Here is an 18822-nt window from a genome sequence, read left to right on the forward strand (position 1 = left end):
ACAAATGCAGGAAAACACATGAACCTGTTTTTACCAGGGTTCAATCTCGGAAGTGTTCCCATGACTGGCCTCGTCTCTGGTTGCCACTTAGTCTTGCATCCAATCAGGATCCAGTGAAAGTTTGGGAAGGCGTTTCCTCTTTGTGTGTGTTTGTGTGTGTGTGTGTGTGTGCAGATGTGTTTGTGTGTGTGTGAACTGGAGGGGGCAGAGGTTTGAAGAGGAGCCGCGGGCAGACGGACTCATTCACACACACATCCCCTCTCTGGACCCTCTAATACACCAGATTTCCTCGTGCACGATCACCTGGAGCCGGAGTGTGTGATCATTGTGTTTTTAAAGCCAGAGTGATAATCGATCGTAAGCTTCTTGTTCTTAAGGGGTTGGAGGTTCCGGGGGACGGAGCGGTGTCTGATGGTGCCTCCTGCGGGAAGCCGTGCATGCAGCCCGGGTAGAAGTTAGAAGAAACGCCGCGGTGGAAAAAAACAAACAAACGGAACAAAATAACAGAAGGAAGTAAAATCTGGAAACTTCGCCTGTCGTCACCCGCTGGACTTTAGTAACCGTGTCCCGGAGATGGTCGGCAGGTTGAACTTGCCCCATGTGTGTGAGGCAGAGCCGCTGGATATGAGTTGCAGGTCGGAGAGAGGACTCGACAGCCCGGACTCAGGTTTGCCCCCGAGCCCGAGCCCCGGAGCCTGGCTGCTGCCTGTGTGCGCGGAGAAAGCCGGGGGAGTGAGCCCGGTGTCGGAGGACGAGGGACGCGGCTCCCTGGTAGGTAGACCCCCTCAACCCCTCTCTACATTACATTATACACTTCTTAACTTCTTAACTCGATTTCAAGCAAAACAACCACAAACCACTGCAGAACAATGGTTTTAAAGCAGTTTATCACATGATAAAAAGTTTGAGTGCAGTCCCTCTAGTAAATTGCATTAGTTTACACGTTGCACACACTTCTTCCTGTGTGCAACTTGCCACCAATGCAATTTGAAACCTTGAAATTACTTGAAATCCCCAAACATTCAGACGATTTTAGTTGAGTAAACACAATATGTGTGAATGTTCTTTGTAAATAAGACTGAACAGTTGAATTTGCTGCAAGTTCTGGCCAAGTGAAGAAAAGTGGGTCACTGAACCAAGCCAAAAAGAACCTGCAGGATTGACTCTGCATGTGTGAAGTGTGATCTTTCTTTTTCTTTGCATTGCAGGTTCCAGTTGAACCCACTGGATCTTTCCCACAGCTTCACCCGCTGTCTTTTGGAGAAGGCATAGCCCTCGATCCATTACCACCAAAGGAAATAAGGTGTGTTAATGTTTACGTGACCTGTTCTGTGCAGGATTCGACCTGGTGGAGGTGTGCAGATGTCAGTCACAACATGTCACACTATGAGGACATGCAGGGGTTTGATATGTAATGGACCAAAGTGACTGACAACTATCATCTCGGTATGTGAGCAACAGACCTTGCATCATAGTGTGACGGATAACAGCCACAGGTTGCACTGACTTGTTTGACTTTATTCTGCACCAGATAAAACCAGAAGAGGACAAATGTCCACACACCAGTGGACGCTCCAACACACTTTTATGTCACCTTCATGGTAGGAAACATGTTCTTCAGATGAAACCAGGAGGTTAAAATCATTGATTTTGTTGGAGCATCAACTGGTGTGTGGACATTTCTTGTCTTCCAGCACTTAGTGTCTGTCGAGTTTGGATGTGTGTGCTTTTGTATCGTTACCAATAAAACCAAGAGGCTTCCCCTGTCCTCCTCCTCAGATACATCTCCTCTCTGCACTACAACTCGGACCGCCACTTCATCCAGGACGTGGCCCTGCAGCCGTCGGGCCAGGGCCTCGAACACTGCATGCAGACTATCATGGTGGTTCCCCAAAGCACCTGGCGCCACTACAAAACGCAGCTGGATTTCCAGCCTCGCCAGCGGCTGCAGAGCGTCAGGAGCACCACCATCATCTACCCCAAGAAAACCAGCACTGTTTACACCACGGAGCTGAGCTACGACTGCCACCGGCTGTCCAGACGCTTCCTCTCCAGTGTGGAGCTGGAGGCAGGCGGCCACAGAAAGATACCTCAGTGAGGTGGAGGGGTCGCTGGGGACACAAAGGTGGTCATTCCCATGGGCCCCTGTTCTGTGGTTCCCCTGAGGCTCGCTGACCTGCTGTGTTGTGTTTTTACAGATGTGGAGCTTGTTATCTTTTTAAAGTAGCTATGCCAAGCTGCGGACAGGAAGCATCTGTGCTGTTACAGATAGCAGAAGTGTTGTATGTTTATGTGTATATCACTGCCAGTGAAAGAAACTACTCACTGGCAACAAGCGCTTCAGTTTTTAACTCACAGCTTCCAGGGGCATGATCGTTTTTGAATTATTGGCTGTAGAAGTAACTTGAGCTGTTTTCAGATGTGAACTGAGAGTGTCTGCAGAATTGGGTCTGGACTTTTTCTGGAGTTTGCAGGAGATTCTCCGCTCAGACCCGTTCACAACAATGCAGAAATCTCCAGAGCGTCCGGGTGAGGGGTGGTGCAGAGGCAGGATGTAACATACTAATTCTGCTGCAGTGTTTTTGTTTGGCATCATCGTCTGTGTCTTCTGTGTTTATGACACTGTTTCATCCCTAGATATTTGTTTTCTTTTTTTTTTAAATCATTTTTGCGTCTGTTAGAAATGTCATCAACACACCCACTAGCTCGTGGTGCATCCTGCGGAGGATCTCCTGCTGTTTGCTCACATCGGTGCCTTTGGACATCCTGTTGACTGTTTACTAGGGGGCTGGCTGGACAATCACAAACACTCAGCCCCTCCTGGGAAAGTCCGTAAGTTCTCTGGAGTTCAGTTCAGGTCTGAAAGCAGCTTTGTATGGGCTGAGTAAGGACGTCACTTACTTGACCTAAGAAAATCACTTTTCATGCAGAGTGATTCATTTTAAATTGGAACAACAGAGCCTGTTTCACTTCATAGAATCTGTTTAATTAATCTAAGAGGGAAGAGTATCTTTTTAACTTAGGGAGCGACGAGAGAAAGTGAATAAATGTGTTGCTGGAGTTTGGATGATTGCTCAGAAGTCACTAACTTATCCACACTGTACAGAGGAAGTGGTGAAATTAACTTTACGCACGTGTGTTGTGTTTCCTCACAGGGTATTGTGTGTGTGTGTGTTTCTGCACAACGTAGCACAAGCTGAGCTCTTCCCAAGCTTTTTCTCCAGCCACTGTTTACGGCTGCGATTTGTAATGTATGATGTAAATGTTGCTCGATCAAGGGAATTTATCTGTTCATATTGTGACGTGCAAGCTCAAATTGATTAAGTACGTAGTGTTGATGAACTGTGGATCATATTTTTGATATCGCTCACTGTCACTATTGAGAGTAACAAGCTGCATTCCACTGCTATCACTTTCTTTTTAACTCAACTTGGATTGAAATTGTATTTATTCTGTTCTAGGATCTGAGATTTTTATCAGCTGATAAACGGGACTGTGTTGACGCTTCTTTCTTGATATTCGTCACTTACTCAGTTTGAAATAAAGTGTTCATTAGTTCATCAACCGTCTCTGAGTTGGTATTTTTATCCTTTTTTAAAAGGCAATGGCAGAATTTAAAGTAATAAACGCAATAACAAACCTTGAACATGTGAATAGAGTGTATATATTCTGAAAATGGGTGATTAAGAGATTTGATATTCTTCCCTCTGCACAAAAGAGCTCCTCACACTCTTCAGGTTATATCTATAAACCTCAGATAATCCCACTGAAGCATCCTGGATACAAAGCTGTAGCAACAAACTGTTTGTGTAGTAAAATATGTGCTTGTATTTTGGGTGAACTGTCCCTTTAAAATTCAACACGTAAAGATATTTTCAAGAAAGTCTGTTGCTCTACTGCCCTCTTGTGGGGCAAGGAGAGAAGAGCTGTCTCTGTTTGATTTCAGAGGATCAAGTTTGATCCTTTAAATCAAAATTCCAACAAAATAGATCTTAATTTAAATTATTATTATAAGATTTTCTATTGACTTGACTTGTGCACAGTGGAGAACCTGGAAGACAGTGGTAGCTAACATAACATGCAACTCCTGTTAGTTACAAAATGATGCAATTGTTTTCACTGTCATTTACTAAAGTGGCAAATAAAACATGAGAAAATCTGAGCATGAAGTTTGTATAATTGCCTTTTTATTTATTCCATAAATTACAATGAACTCATAACAGGGAATGTAAGAAGTGAGTGTAGCATCAAGGCCCCTTCCATTAATTGAATGTCTCTGGAGCGTTTATGTGATACAGGTGGTTTCTTCCAAAGATGCTTCACCACTGTCAGTCCTGACCCGATGTGAGCAGAGAAACAGGAGGTTTTGAGTTACATCTTGAACCTTTGCCTCAATATATTTCACCTTGTGTCTTTTCATTACACATAAACTGACCCAGGTCATTGCATTTTTTTTTACTTTTCAGCAAGTTATTCTAAATCCGAATGCAGTTATTTTATATAATTGTGCATACTCTTTCATTTTTTCCCTTCAAGATGGGAAATATCCCCGGGACCCCTTCCTGTGTGGCCCTTAGAATAAAGAAGTGTCTTGTAAATATATAAGACAGGTATTAAAATAGTGTCACCATGTCAACACAGAATACTACAGAGCCCCTGAAGTCCTAAAAGATTTTTTAATCTTGTTTATCTTTTATCTTGGGACTTCAGGGGCTCCGTAGAATACCAGTATATCTGCAAACTTTTAACTTGGAGAACCACATTGCTTTAGTGACTCTGAAGTTCGAGAGCTGTCCTTGCCTATAGGACGTGAACGCAGCATTTCCTGAATGGCTGTGACGTAACAATCACTACGACATCCAACTTTTTAAAAATAATATATTAATATTATGTTTAAAACAAAAAAGATGTCCATCCACAACTTCGAGTGATCCCACCGGAATCTGTTTGTTTCATAATGTGATTTAAAAAAATAAAAAAGATAAAAATACACAAACACGCGTTGGATGTTGTGACGTCATGAGTTCAGAGGTCAGACACACACGGCTCAGTTTCCGCATGGACGAAGAAACCTCTGTAGTTTAACGGTGTCCTGCAGTAAACTCTGTCGTTTCATGGGTTCTGTCGTAAACTCTGTAGTTTGATGGGGTCTGTCGTAAACTCTGTAGTTTGATTGGTTCTGCAGTAGACGCTGCTGTTTCTCTGCAGCCTCGTAGTTTGTGGAGACATTTGTTTTCCAGCCCAGCCATGAAATAGATGAAACGATCCTCTGCTCCTCGGTGTTTTGCTAGTTAGCTTGTAGCGTTAGCTGACGGCGCCGCTGCAGACAGGATGAAGACTTGTAATGGAAACAGCGGCATCATGGACATGTTCGAGAAGGGAAAGGTCCTGAAGATCTGTGCGCCGATGGTTCGATACTCAAAGTAAGTCCGACTCTGAACGTTGTGTCTGCAGCTGCACACGTGTCTTCAAACATACTGTTAAAAACAATGATAATTGATGGCACTCACATGTAGCTCTTTGTAGTTTGGCTTTTTGAAGCAACTTGTACTTGATTCTTGTTGTTGTGGGTTTGTTCCCTCGTGGTTGATTCACTTATATATATATATATCTGTCTATCTAGTCTGTTGCATACAGTTTATTAATATTGTGATTATTGTTGTTGTTATGATCAGTGAAGTCATTTATTTTCACAGGCTTGCCTTCAGGTCGTTGGTGAGGAAATACGACTGTGACATCTGCTTCACTCCGATGATCGTAGCTGCTGACTTCATACGATCGGTGAAAGCCAGAGACAGTGAATTCACCACCAACGAACGTGAGTAATGATGTTAATATATGATATTTTATTATGGTATAGACCTTCTTCACTGCAGCCATTTTTACGCAAAATAGTAAGTATAGTAAGTTGTGCTCTATTGAGATACAGGGCTTTAAGCAATTAATAAGACTATTTCATGTTTTATCAGCTAGAATTAGAAGTTTAATAGTATCTTTAGTAACAATGTAATATTAAACTCAGTAGTAAATTAAGTCACTTTCATTTGGATTTTTATTCGGATCCTCAACAAATTATCCCCAGCCATAGATACCCTCCTCTTAACCTAAGTAGGTAAATAAGTTTTGAAATAATAATGTCCAGTAGAAACAAACTAACTAACAAATTAATGGAATGGGAGTAAAAACATTCTCCTCAGTCACGAGGTAATAATGTACTTTTAATGCACTGTATCTAAATACAAAGATTTCAATTCACATGCTTTAATTGCCATGTTGCCATCACCAAGATTTTTATCATCATTGTTTGTTTCTCCCTGTCGTTCTCAGGTGACCGGCCCCTGATCGTACAGTTTGCTGCTCATGACGCTCAGACTCTGACTGATGCAGCCTGTGTAGTTGCACCTTTCTCAGATGGAGTTGATCTCAACTGTGGCTGTCCTCAGAGGTGCAACTACTGACCACAGACCCAAACACATTTTGGCCTCCACTTCAGAGTCTTCCTCTCTCATAATTGCATGTTAAGAAATTGTAACAAAGTAATTTCCCTGTCAGGATCTAAAAGTTTATTTAATTCTTAATCTGGTTTGTTTTGATTTTACAAATGATCAGAAGCTCACAGTTTGTTTGACTGGTTGATTTCTTATTCATGTTTTCATCCATGTTACTTCAACGATTTATTAAGCCAGGATAGATAGACAGAATTTTAAATTCAAGTTCTTTGATGAGCTCTGTGGTTTTGTTTTCAGGTGGGCTATGTCAGCTGGGTATGGTGCGTGTCTCATCAACAAGCCGGAACTCGTGAAAGACATGGTCAGACATCTCAGAAACCAAGTGCAGAATCCAAACTATACCGCATCAATCAAAATAAGGTGAAGAAACCCAGACCAGCCTATTTTCGACATATCAATAACTATGTATAAATCGGCCGATAATCAAGATGACATAAACGATACAGAATTACCGCACTAGGTTTTAGGTAATTTAGAGACACCATTACATAGTTTGTTCTCCAGAATGAAGTGACAAGTGTATTCTTACTAGAATAATAATAATAACAACATCTCAGCGATCTAGATTCCTTATTTACAAGTTTATGTTTTTGATTTTTTTTGTTAAACTATAATATATCAATATCCAAATCTGCCTTAGTAATGTTTCAGTTACATGCTGCACATGGTAAAAAATACATGTTGCATTTGTTATTTACTTTTTGACTCTGTGACACGTCCTGTAGAACCAAACTATATTAATTCACATCCACAGAATTCACAAGGACCTGAGGCGGACAGTGGATCTGTGCCAGAAGGCAGAATCAGCTGGTGTGTCATGGATAACAGTCCATGGACGTACAGCAGAAGAACGCCACCAGCCTGTTCATTATGATGCAATAAAGACAATCAAAGACAGCATATCTGTACCAGTCATTGCCAATGGAGACATAAAGTACCTCCGGGATGTGGAGTCCACTCACCAGCTGACTGGTGTCGATGGTAGGTTTGTTTTTAAAAACCTACACTTATAATGACAGATACATAAATGACATTCCTCTATAATTTGTTAATCTTGTGTGTGTTTGGATTTCATTATTAGGTGTGATGGCTGCACGGGGATTGCTCTCTAACCCTGCCATGTTCGCTGGCTACGAGGATACTCCTTTGGAGTGTGTATGGGACTGGGTGGACATCTCTATCGAGCAGGGAACTCCCTTCACCTGCTTCCACCACCATCTTATCTACATGCTGGAGAGGGTTAGCTCCCAGCCTGAGAGAAAAGTGTTCAATTCTCTATCCAGTACCTCAGCTGTATTAGATTACCTCCAGAACACATATGGGTCAGTACAAGACATGGAAACATCAATTCATTGAAATGTGATATATTTGATTTTAACATTTTTTATTTTTATGCCTAATAAAATGTCAAAGCTATAGTTTGCATTAATGCTGTCCGTCTCCTGAGTCGAGCCTTTACTACACAGTAACCATATAGATTATTAAAGAGAATATTTAGTTGTTATTAATGCCTGTGTTACTCAGGGAGTATACACAGAGGTTTAATAGATTTAATAGCATCAGTATCCACTGAGTGTCACTTTATTCTTTAACTGATGCAACTTTCCTGAAATAAACCCTCCCATCAGGAAATGACACATGTTCAGGTTGAACACGGGAAGTAGTGAGGTCTGCCTTCAGAATAAACTCAGAATATGTGTCCTGAATCCATATATAAAGGGAAAAGTGGCGAAACAAAACAGTTTAAGTTTAAAATGGTGATGATCATTTTTTAAACTAACAATGGTGCGTTTCCCATCCACATTAATGCTTGTCATCAACACGTCCAGGTGTTATTTTGAAAAAGGAGAGCGGAAGTCATAACTGTCAGAGGAGCTGTCAGGAAGTGGAGCCGCCGAGCAAACTTTGCTGTGCCTGATTTCTCAAGTGAAGAAAAGTTGTGTCTCCGTGTCGGTTCGGCAGTTTGTCGGTAAGTTGTGTATACTTTGTTCCTGAGCTGTGATATGAACTCACTCACTTTCCTTTTAGTCTTTTAAAATGTTTTACTGCCTCGTTATTGACGGCGCCCACGTTAGCCTAACGTTAGCTTGTGGTTCAGGTGCTAGCTTAAGTTACTAACAGTAGATACAAGAGAAACTGTTTCCAAAAGCTCAAGTGTTTATGTGTATTTTAGTCTTTAATAATGAATTACTCACTGCGTTACGTGCTACATATTACTCGTGTTAGCACTGTAGCTACAGGAAGTGAACTTTAAGCCTTTGCTAGTTTACGTTAAGGTATGTGAATTGCGTGGTTAAGAAGCGTAACGTCATTTTTCTGAACAGAAGCTCGTTGTTGAACAAGTGGAAGAAAAAAGCTGTACACGATAACTAGCTAGCTTAGTGTCCCAGCTGCACTCAATCAGCTTAATGTACTTTAAAGGTCCAGTGTGTAAGTTCTAGGTTAAAGGGAAACATTGGCAGAAATGGAATATAAAATAATGCGTTATCATCTAAATAGTAGAAATTGTTGTTTTCTATGAGCCCTTTACACTTCAAAACTGTATATTCACATTGGGAGTGGGTCCTCTCTATGGAGGCCACCATGTTTTTTACAGTAGTCCAAACTGGACTAACTAAAGGTCTGAAGGCTGCCACAGGTTCTCTGTCAGGTTTGGGAGGGGAGGATAAGGGGTATTCAGCTGCTTCACCACTAGATGTCACTGAATCCTACATGCTCAATTGAGGGATTTTATCACATCACATTTCTTATCCTGTGTTTCTTATCTTTTCTCTTCTTCAGGGTCCCTGATCAGAGATGACGTTGCAATGGACGGTTGTGGCCCTCTTCCTCTATGTGGAGATAGGTGTCCTTGTCATCCTCTGTATACCGTTCATCTCTGCCAGGAGGTGAGTCATAAACACTCAGGATCATACGCTGTGTTGGGTTTATATAACCACCATCGCTGCTTGTTTATTTTCTGGTGTATTAACCTGCTATAAACTGCCCTGTATGTTAATGCTTGTGCATGTGTGTGTTTGCAGGTGGCAGAGTATTTTCCAGCTGAGGATCTGGGGATTCATGGCGAGGTTCTGGAACAAAGTGTTTCTAACGATGATAATAATACTTATTGTTCTCTTCCTCGGTAAGTGTAACATCAACTGTGTCAATGTTTTGATCACAGCCCAGTAGATGGGTCACGACTATAAAGGCGAATTCGTAGTTTCCATGTCCGCTTGGGTCCGCTATGATCCTCGTGGTGTAAATTGAGCTGCAACATGACTGTGACTGTATGCATCAAATATGCAGTACAATATATCTAACTACTGAAATGGAACATGGGATAAGCAGGCTTTGAATGCCAGACCGATGTGGACCATCATTTAGGAATGAATGGAACCGTTACATGTGACCAGTCAACCGTTAGATTGGTGATATAACTTAAGATGGTGGGAGCTGGGAGAAAGCTGCAGATAAATATGAAGCTGCTGGAGAACACGTTACAGGAGCTACATCTTTTACATCAGCATTTGATGGAGCATAGAAGAAAAGTTTAAGCTCTCTGGTTTTAACTTATGACGTGCTCCTTTTTCTTCAGATGCTGTCCGTGAAGTGAGAAAGTATTCATCTAAAGAACATGGCACAGATGCCAAGCTGCAACCAAACATGCATGACCACCTACACATGAAGCTTTTCAGAGCCCAGAGGAACCTCTACATCTCTGGCTTTGCTGTCTTGCTCTGGCTGTGAGTCTTTCCTTTTAAAAGCAATACACGGTTGACATATTACAAATTACATATTCATCTTTAATGAAAATTCTTTTTTCCTTAAGTTTTTACCTTGACCCAGACTTTCTTTTGAACCCGGTTATTTTTGCAGGGTTATGAAGCGAGTGATCACCCTGATTAACCAGCTGGCAACAGTGTCTGGAACTACGGCTGCTCTTCAGGCGCAGGCCGACACCGCTAACCGGGCTGCCAAGAAATACATGGAGGACAATGAGCTGCTGAAACAGGTAGGCTCCACACTGCTTGGGTTAAAGATATCTGTTGGATAGCTCTAGATGAGAACACAAGACCAATGAATCAGAGTTACAGTTATAGATGGACCTGTATTTCATGTTCTTTGCTTTAATCTGATCATTTATTTTAGACTCTGATGGGAGGAAAGGGTGATGAGGCTACTTCAGCGGGCATGGATTTGTTGAAAAAGGAGCTTGAGAAACTGAAAGAGGAATTGAAGACCGCAAGAGATGGTTAGTATCAATGTTCTCTGCAGATATGTTTGTTTACACGTGTGCTTTTACCATGGATGTAGTCTCATCAGGATCCCTTTTGTTAATGTGTGATTGTTTCCTCTCCAGCTCTGAAGAATTCCCAGTCAGAGTCAGAGGTAATGAAGAAACAGACGGACGGGCTTGCCAGGGAGTACGACAGACTGTTGAAGGAACATCAGGAGCTCCAGGTAAAGCTGAACTCTAAACACATCTTAATAATGATTTGTTGGATCATTCACTATTAAGACACAGTGAGTCTACTAAAGTCCAAATATTCCAATATAATCTTTTCACCTTCCCTAATCCAATACCTGGAAAACAGAACCGATCCCAAAACAGCTCTGGCTAATGCTACTCAACCAAAAATCACTTCTTCTACGCTGCTCTAAAAACATATCACATTTTCTGACATTCACTTTTCATTTCTCTGTTCTTTCAGAATCTTCAAGATAGTGGAAACAAGAAGGATGACTAGTTATTTTAAAAGGTTTAAGAGTTTATGCATCATTTTAGCCCAGTCACGAGCGAGCCACCACAGCACGCTTCACATTCATACAACACCTCGTGTCACAATGCACGTCACAGGAGCAGGATTGGCTCCTTGTAAGTACAGACTCTTGGCAGATATCAGTAATGGTTTTAAAGCTTGAAAGCTTTTATTAGGGCACCAGGCTGGCTTAAAAGTGGATGAGTGTTTAAATATATATATATATATATTTAAAGGCTTCCTGTATGACTAAGAGAATTGCTTTTTTTTTTTTTACCTTGACACTCTATCAGACAGATTCATTGGGTAAGGTTATTGGAAAGAATCAAATGAGTAACTGACCCAAGTCTGAAGATTACTGAGCACTGTAATCACTGTGTGTTAAAGTCACTTTTATTTGCTTTAAGGTGAAATTTCTGTCAGGCCAGTACACAGATGTAAGATCTGTCAGTAGCTGCAGCACAATATTACTGGTAAACCACTGAATGTATTTTGATACTTAAGATTTACTTCTTTATTTCTGTATGTAGCCGGGAGACCTCCTGCATCCCCTTTGAGCTTATCACAGAAAGTAAATTATGTCTGTTGCTCTGCAAATGTAGTTTGCATGTACAGTTGTGTTTAGAAAGAACAACATGACATGTTTATGTTGTATTCCAGCCAATTCTGTGTACTTTTTTAACCTGAGGGGATTGTAACAGTTGCAAAACATCCATATTTTTTTCCCTTTTTCTTCGTTCATTTTACTTTCTGTGTTGAGGATCATTTTCTGTGACACACCTGTCGATATACTTGAAACAGAATTTCTACAGGAGGACAAAATCATTTGAATTTAAATTTAATTTCACCATTTGTGATCTTATTTCAGTCTTAAATCAGATATATTCATGTTTCTGGGCCACAGACGGTCCCGATACTTGCACTGTGTTTCAAGTGTTTACATTTTGGTTTGAGGCACCAGTTGCACTGAGGGTCGCTCTGTATGGTTTTCCTTGTATTTCTGTTTTCCACACAGTTTCGTGTGACTAAGAGGATCTGAGATTATTATCATAGGACGCATCAATGTTTCCCACGTTTTTCATGCTAAAGTGATTATTGCATGAGGTTTTTCACTTTCTTTTCGGGTTATGAAACTGCAAACATGCTTTGGAAGTGAGATTCTTATATATTTGTTGTAGACATGAATCAGAAGGAAGTGCCTTGCAGGTGGATGCAATAGATTGTGTTTAATAAAGACATGTTTCTTTATCCTCTGTGTTTTATTAAGCAGCTTGAAAAAATAACACCAACATATTTGATTGGATATGAATAGTTTTTAGTGTTACATTTAAGATATTTGAAATTTTACAAAATATAATCAAATGAAATTATTTACATTCTAATTTAATGCAAGTAGATGTCTTACATTACTGAGATAATGACTTTTCTTCCTCTATAGCGCTCACTGCTCCTCTGAGTCTGCACGTGTGGCCAAAACTTGTGCCTAAAAACTAAACCTGAAATACGGTCACTACAAACTTGACGAAATGGACAAATTCTTGCAGAGTGGTGTTGTTATACATTTACAGAAGCAAAATAATTATTTGTTTGACAGTTGTGTTGAGGAAAAACAGCAGAAATCCTTTTGTCAGATTTCCTTGGGATGGGTTCGGATGCTGGGATGCAGCTGCTGTTGAAATAAAACCTGAGAATAAACTGATTTTTCTGTTTGTGGAATTTGGGGCTAACCAAAAAACTATGTAAAGTAAAAACACTGACCAATGAAACATATAGCAACAGCTGGAGACGCAGAAGCAGAGCTTTTACACATCAGCAACACAAATGCAGACTTTTTTTCTTTACACACAGCGTTGTTTGCCCAAAGAATTAATTGATAGACATTTATGTTTTCTATCAGCATCATGAGGGCACACATTCAGCTCACCCACAAAGATAACAGCCAATTCAGTCAAATCCAAATGATCTGTCTCAGCCCATTTAGCAGATTGTGTATTCTTAAATTTGTTCCTCATTAATACCATATAACGACAGTTATGGTACTGCCTCCTTGTGGCAGCCGCCCCATTTCAATTTCAAGCGATTATGAATACCAAAGGAACAAAGTCACATCCCAAAAGTGCACAACACAAAACTGCAGAAGCCCTGACTTTAGTCTCAAAAGTAAAACGCAAACGTTTTAGAGTCAGTTGGATCAGAAATGAAACCGTTCCTAAACGAGTGCAGAGACTTTCTATCTGAAAATTTAGATTAGTAAGTAAGATAACATGATGTTAAGATGTGAGTGAAAATTGCTCCTCTCTACAATCAGCAGATGATGCACACGATTTCTAGGTAAACTGTCGAGAGAATGAGGCACAAATGTCAAAATAAGAGCTGAGCCCTCTAAGAATTCCTGAAATACTGACACATATTTCTACAGCGCCCTGCTTGTCCTCTCTTTTAAAAACTCTGCAAAAAATCGACTCACTTCCTGTCTCTACCGAGGCTTAATTTTCGTCATTCAAATTTATGAATTCATGATCAAATCTAGAGTCACGCCTCTGGTTTTTAAGGCCACTTCTTTTCTGGCATCAGGAAAAAAAGAATTAATTTGGAAGTTAACAAAAATAGAGGCTGCTTTAAGAATGCTGGTGTTCAGAGTGACACTGTTTTTGCAGTCGTGTGCACGAATCACATTTCTCATCTAATCTCTAGTTCTCCCATTTAAACAGAAAAATATTGTTGTATTTATAAAGGAATAAAAATAACAGCATATACATTCAAGAAATATTTCATTTATATCAAATTTTCTTTCAAATTCACAAATCCTCCAAAGGTCCTGTAGTACAAATATATAGAATTTTGCTCTATATGAGATAATCGGTTAAAAGGTGTCATTCCCTGCAAATCTCAATCTGCGTGTGCGTGTACAGTATCACTGTGGGTGGGTGTATATATATACACACACACACACACACGTTGGTTGTATTTGTTCATCTGTCGAATGTGTGTGTGTGTGTGTGTGTGTGTGTGTGTGAGTGTGAGTGAAGGGGAAAAAGGAGTCAGTTCTGCTGGGTCGGTCACAGCCGTGTCTCCCTGTCTGTGCTGTTATCTGACATTTGCTGTAACTGGTCAGAATTAGAAATCATGAGCTCCTCCTTCCTGAGCGCCTCCAGCTCCGTGCCGCCATTGGCCAGAGCTCCGTGCATGGCGTTTCTCTCTTCCCTCTTCAGCTGTCGACTGAGCAGAATGAAGCCCGGGATGCAGATGAGGAACGAGACAGTCCGCAGGCTCAGTGTCAGGCCCAGGTACGCAATCCTGAGGAGCAGGGGCGTAAAAGAAAATCAAATCTTATTTTACATTCAAGTATGGTGAATTACATGTTAGCGGTCCCTGTTTGGATGGATGTATCCATCAGTTATGAGTATAAGTAAGTATCTGTGGTTTCTAAACATATTTTGGATGTTTATTTCTAATGGAAGACTTCACAATAATGCAGTCGTTAGCACTTGTCGCCTCGCAGCAAGAAGGTTCCGAGCTGGAATCCCCGTTTGGCCTGGGGTCTTTCTGTGTGGAGTTAGCATGTTCTCCCTGTGTCTGCGTGGGTTTTCTCTGGGTTCTCCAGGTTGGTTGAATGCCAAATAATGACATTTTTATATAAAATACTGTTAATTTTTTAATTGCTACCAAATATAAGAGAGAAGCATCAAATATGTAGCAAGTCTAAAATTCAGTTAAAGTCTTGAAAATCCTGAAAATGAAAAATGATCATATATGAAGATGCACATAATAACCTGTATGCAGTGGTGTTGTAGATTCTACAGGCTCCTATGCCTCCACACCTCTTCTGACCCCACTTTAGACATGTGGTGTCAATGATCGCTCCGAAGTAGATGGGTGCTGGGATCCCTGCTGTAAACCACAAACGTATTTCTTTACTATCACATCCCTGAGAGCTGAAACAGCACAGTATGCAAACACTGTCCAGAGTAATTAAAATAAACTCACAGTAATAATAAGCTTCAAACATTAATACTTATATTAAAGTGTATAGATTCAAACCAGAATACAAGTTTCCATTTTAGCCTTGAGCCACTCAAACATGCTTCAATAGCGGATGATTATTATTTTACCGAGGGTACGTGTTGCCAGAGCGTGGAAACCCAAGGCCAGAGATTTCAGCTGTGGTTTTATGCACCTGCAGAAGAAAAAAAAAAAGAAATGCAGATTTTTATTTTTCAGGATTGATCAGAAACTGATTGGAAAATCCAGGGATATCGAGTGAAAAAGGAAAAGTTTGTGAGAAGAGAGACGTTTGCTGTTAAGTGTACATTCTGTCAATGACTTCACCTTCTTTGTAATGGGTGTGAATGTGTTTTGCAGTAACTGTAGCAAAAAATGTGAGAGCAGAAGTTTCTTTTATTGTGATTCATAACATAAGATTATTGAACCTGTACTGAGGAATTTGAGAAGGTGTAACTGTTGTGTATTTGTGGGAAAGACAAAGAAATTCTACAAGTTTGCAACTCATCAAACATTTTTTCTCTCTGACTTCAAATAATTCCTTAAAGTTAAGATTCCATTGTCACAGGACACAGTGCTATCAGAACTGACATCCCTGAAAATCAGAGCAATAGAGAAACAATTATATCGACATTAAAATGAAAAAGCACAAGAAAATCACGGCACAGAGAGTCATCTCATTCCTGCGAGGCCATTGCATTTAAAAAGGATCAGCTGATAAGGACTTCTGTGAACACATGCCTGCTCCTTTTTAAATTTACATAGACAGAATAAAAGCATGGAATGTTGTTGTGTGTGTATGAACATCTCATCAGAAAGATGTTTATTGTAGTGTCAGCCAGCAGAGGACGCTGCTGTGCAGAATAATCTGTTGCTGGTTCACAAAATAGGATTTATGGCCACATTTATTTTTATTCGACTTCATTTAAACATATTTTTGTGTAAATGACACACACACACACACACACACACACACCAATTGTCCACATTTCCAGCTTCATGTCAAACTGAAACCTTCCTGTGAGTGAATTAACCAAATAGAGGCGCTTCAAATTTCAGTCACATGGATCATTTAACATTTATTTGCTGCTCTGTCCGACAATGTTCCCTTTGAGGAAATAACGTCATCGATGAGTACAGAGATAATATCATTGAATTATAATCACAACGACACAGAGCAGCCAGTCTCTGCTCACCGAACCAAATGTTTATCGCTGCTGTTGATTATCCATATCTCACTGACCCACATACAACATATCACAAAAACGCTGCATCCCTGTCATACTAATCTGCCACTTTCTTTCACTTGGCCCTTCACCAGTGCAGTTGCATTGAGACCACACCTGACCCCCTGAGAAGCTCGAGTGGGAGGGATGCAGCACGGGCTGTCATGTCCCGTTTCTTCTGTATCAGAGACGGTCATTACAGAGGACTAATAAAAGGATAAGTTCACTGTTGACTGTCTCATCATCGGCCGTCATTCACTCTGAATGACAATGTTGCCGATTCAGTTTTGACAAATGTAGCATATTCTGCAGCAGCTTCTCACAGCTTCAGGATTTAGAAGTTTGAAAATGACTTTACATAGAGGCATGCTGGTACATCGGTTAGCTAAAGCAAGAAAACACTTTTTCAGTTAATATTTCATATTCAGTTTCATTGTTTTCCATTTGGCCAACTTACATAATGTTTCATTTAGTGTTCATTTCATTGATCTTTGTGATAAATTTGATTTCTGTTTTTACCTCTGCCTTGAGTGCTGGGAAAGGCGACTATAAATAAAAAATGATTATTATTATTAAGCTGACCTCAAATGTGAGCAAGAGATCAGACACTAGCCCTCAGGGTTTTGATTGATTCTCAGCTGACCATCACACTGAGGGATTTAACCTGAAGAAATCAAAGACGAATGGACTATTTTTAACCTGGGTGTTTGACAAAGCCACTTGTTTACACACAGAGACACAAAGAGACACTAACAAAACATGGAGCCAGCAACAGAAATAACCCAAATCATTGTCTCTGGACGCTTTGAACCATAAAAAGCGAAATGAAAATACACACCTCCTATGACTCCTGCAGTTCAGGCAGGAGGTATGAAAACAATCCAGAGCTAACTCGTGCTACATTTACTTTTCCCAATAATTAAAAGTCACGGAGGGACAGTAGCTTAATAGACATTGCAAAGAGCTAGAGATTGACTTGACTCTTCTTCTGAAACGTGAGTGAACTCACAAATTTGTAAATCAAATGTGAAAGGATTTGATATCTCAAGGTGAATGAAGTGGTGAAATCACATTCTGATTATTTATTACTTAGTAAGTTGAGTTTTTGTCTATTTGTTTATCTGTATGTTCGTTAGTAGGATTATGCAAAAACTACCTGACGGATTACCACTAAACTTGGTGGAGGCGTGTGGTTTACAAGGAAGAACCTTATGAATTTTCATACAGATCTGGATCAGGGGGCAGATCCAGTTCTTCAATATTGTGAGATGAGACGCATTTCAAGTTTTCCTTGATTTTTCAGAAAACTAGTGGAGTGCCTGTTCTAAACCTCCTCAAACATGGTTTTACTGTTTGTGTTCTGGGCGTTGTGTGCACAGCTTTTCAAAAAAAAAAATGGTGCAGAGGGAAGTTAGAAAACTTTGTGTTCATCCCACCTGGTTTATCTGCAGTGACTTTATTGTCAATGTTTTTGATAAAATGAAACTGAATTTGCTTCATTACCTTTCATGTTTGTGGCTTTTATATAAGTGAATGATGAACTTAACTCAATGAACATTGCATGTCAGATATTCCAGAGGTGTGATAAGCAATCGACACAGTCGTCAGACTAAAGTTCTGAACTTTTGTAATTCAGCTTGATAAAAAGCAGCAACAAAACAAATGTTGTGCTTTTACTTCAAAGAAATATTGCTGAACATGAAATGATTCTATGAATGTTGTTGCCATGACTGTCACGAATTCTCCTTCCTATTAATGTTTTCACTATCAGTTTTCCATATACTAATCCCTGTGTCGTTTCAGAGTTCAGCCACTCCCCTCCTGCTCTGCACGTCCACACCGGCTCCACCCACATACGCACCTGTCTCCAATCCGCTCATCAGTCACCTCCAGTATATCTGCCTGCCAGTTTCCTTTGTCCTCTGCCAGATCGTTAGTGTTTTCATGCCTTACCTTCCAGCGTTATCTTCCCTACCTATCGCCTGCCTGACCTCCGTGTTACCTACCCGCCTGTTCTCTGGACCCTTCTCTCGCCTACTCCCTGTCGGACATTGTTTGCTGTGGACTGATCACCTGGCTCCTGACCTCTGCTCTGTTACCTGGATTCCCCTTTCGCCTACTCCCTGCTGGTTCTGTTTGCCCCGGACTGTCTGCCTGGAAATCGACCTCTGCTTTGAAATAAACCCTGAACTTTGCCTAATCCTTGTCTGCTTCCGTGTCGTGCATTTGGGTCCACGCCTGCCACTTCTGCCACCCCCTGACAATGACGGAGACCTGCACCAGCACCAGTGTGTCTGTGTCAGTCCAGTGTGGTGAAATAAACCTAATCAGATTATCAGAAAG

The 18822-nt window shown here is 40.6% G+C and overlaps 4 protein-coding genes across 5 annotated transcripts in view; 3 read left to right on the forward strand and 1 right to left on the reverse strand.

The window, feature by feature from the left end:
- The first annotated feature begins 179 nt into the window (after positions 1-179).
- rflnb (refilin B) lies at positions 180-3564 on the forward strand. Its single transcript, XM_020087926.2, has 3 exons — positions 180-771; positions 1209-1303; positions 1780-3564. Exons 1-3 carry the CDS (start codon positions 574-576, stop codon positions 2096-2098), a joined length of 612 nt encoding a protein of 203 aa, XP_019943485.1. The 5' UTR covers positions 180-573; the 3' UTR covers positions 2099-3564.
- Positions 3565-5012: 1448 nt separating this feature from the next.
- dus4l (dihydrouridine synthase 4-like (S. cerevisiae)) lies at positions 5013-7925 on the forward strand. The gene is made up of 6 exons (XM_069533777.1): positions 5013-5423; positions 5697-5818; positions 6328-6445; positions 6747-6869; positions 7264-7490; positions 7591-7925. Exons 1-6 carry the CDS (start codon positions 5332-5334, stop codon positions 7863-7865), a joined length of 957 nt encoding a protein of 318 aa, XP_069389878.1. The 5' UTR covers positions 5013-5331; the 3' UTR covers positions 7866-7925.
- Positions 7926-8181: 256 nt separating this feature from the next.
- Positions 8182-18816, forward strand: bcap29 (B cell receptor associated protein 29). Of its 2 annotated transcripts, none has more exons than XM_020088508.2 (8): positions 8182-8478; positions 9291-9397; positions 9533-9633; positions 10087-10234; positions 10368-10503; positions 10641-10743; positions 10852-10952; positions 11204-12499. In XM_020088508.2, exons 2-8 carry the CDS (start codon positions 9306-9308, stop codon positions 11237-11239), a joined length of 717 nt encoding a protein of 238 aa, XP_019944067.1. In that variant the 5' UTR covers positions 8182-8478; positions 9291-9305; the 3' UTR covers positions 11240-12499. The 2 variants fall into 2 exon arrangements, with proteins under 2 accessions (XP_019944067.1, XP_069389877.1); XM_069533776.1 differs by lacking the exon at positions 11204-12499 and adding an exon at positions 18283-18816 and having other exon boundaries at positions 8323-8478.
- slco1c1 (solute carrier organic anion transporter family, member 1C1) overlaps positions 11295-18822 on the reverse strand; it is a 34445-nt gene continuing 26917 nt past the window's right edge. Inside the window, exons 13-15 of the mRNA XM_069533775.1 lie at positions 15364-15428; positions 15025-15142; positions 11295-14548 (exon numbers count right to left, since the gene is read on the reverse strand). Coding sequence (XP_069389876.1) covers positions 14311-14548; positions 15025-15142; positions 15364-15428 — 421 coding nt within the window. The 3' untranslated portion in view covers positions 11295-14310. The remainder of the gene's footprint in view (positions 14549-15024; positions 15143-15363; positions 15429-18822) is intronic.

This window comes from Paralichthys olivaceus, chromosome 11 (assembly GCF_024713975.1).
Source record: "Paralichthys olivaceus isolate ysfri-2021 chromosome 11, ASM2471397v2, whole genome shotgun sequence".
NCBI lineage: Eukaryota > Metazoa > Chordata > Actinopteri > Pleuronectiformes > Paralichthyidae > Paralichthys > Paralichthys olivaceus.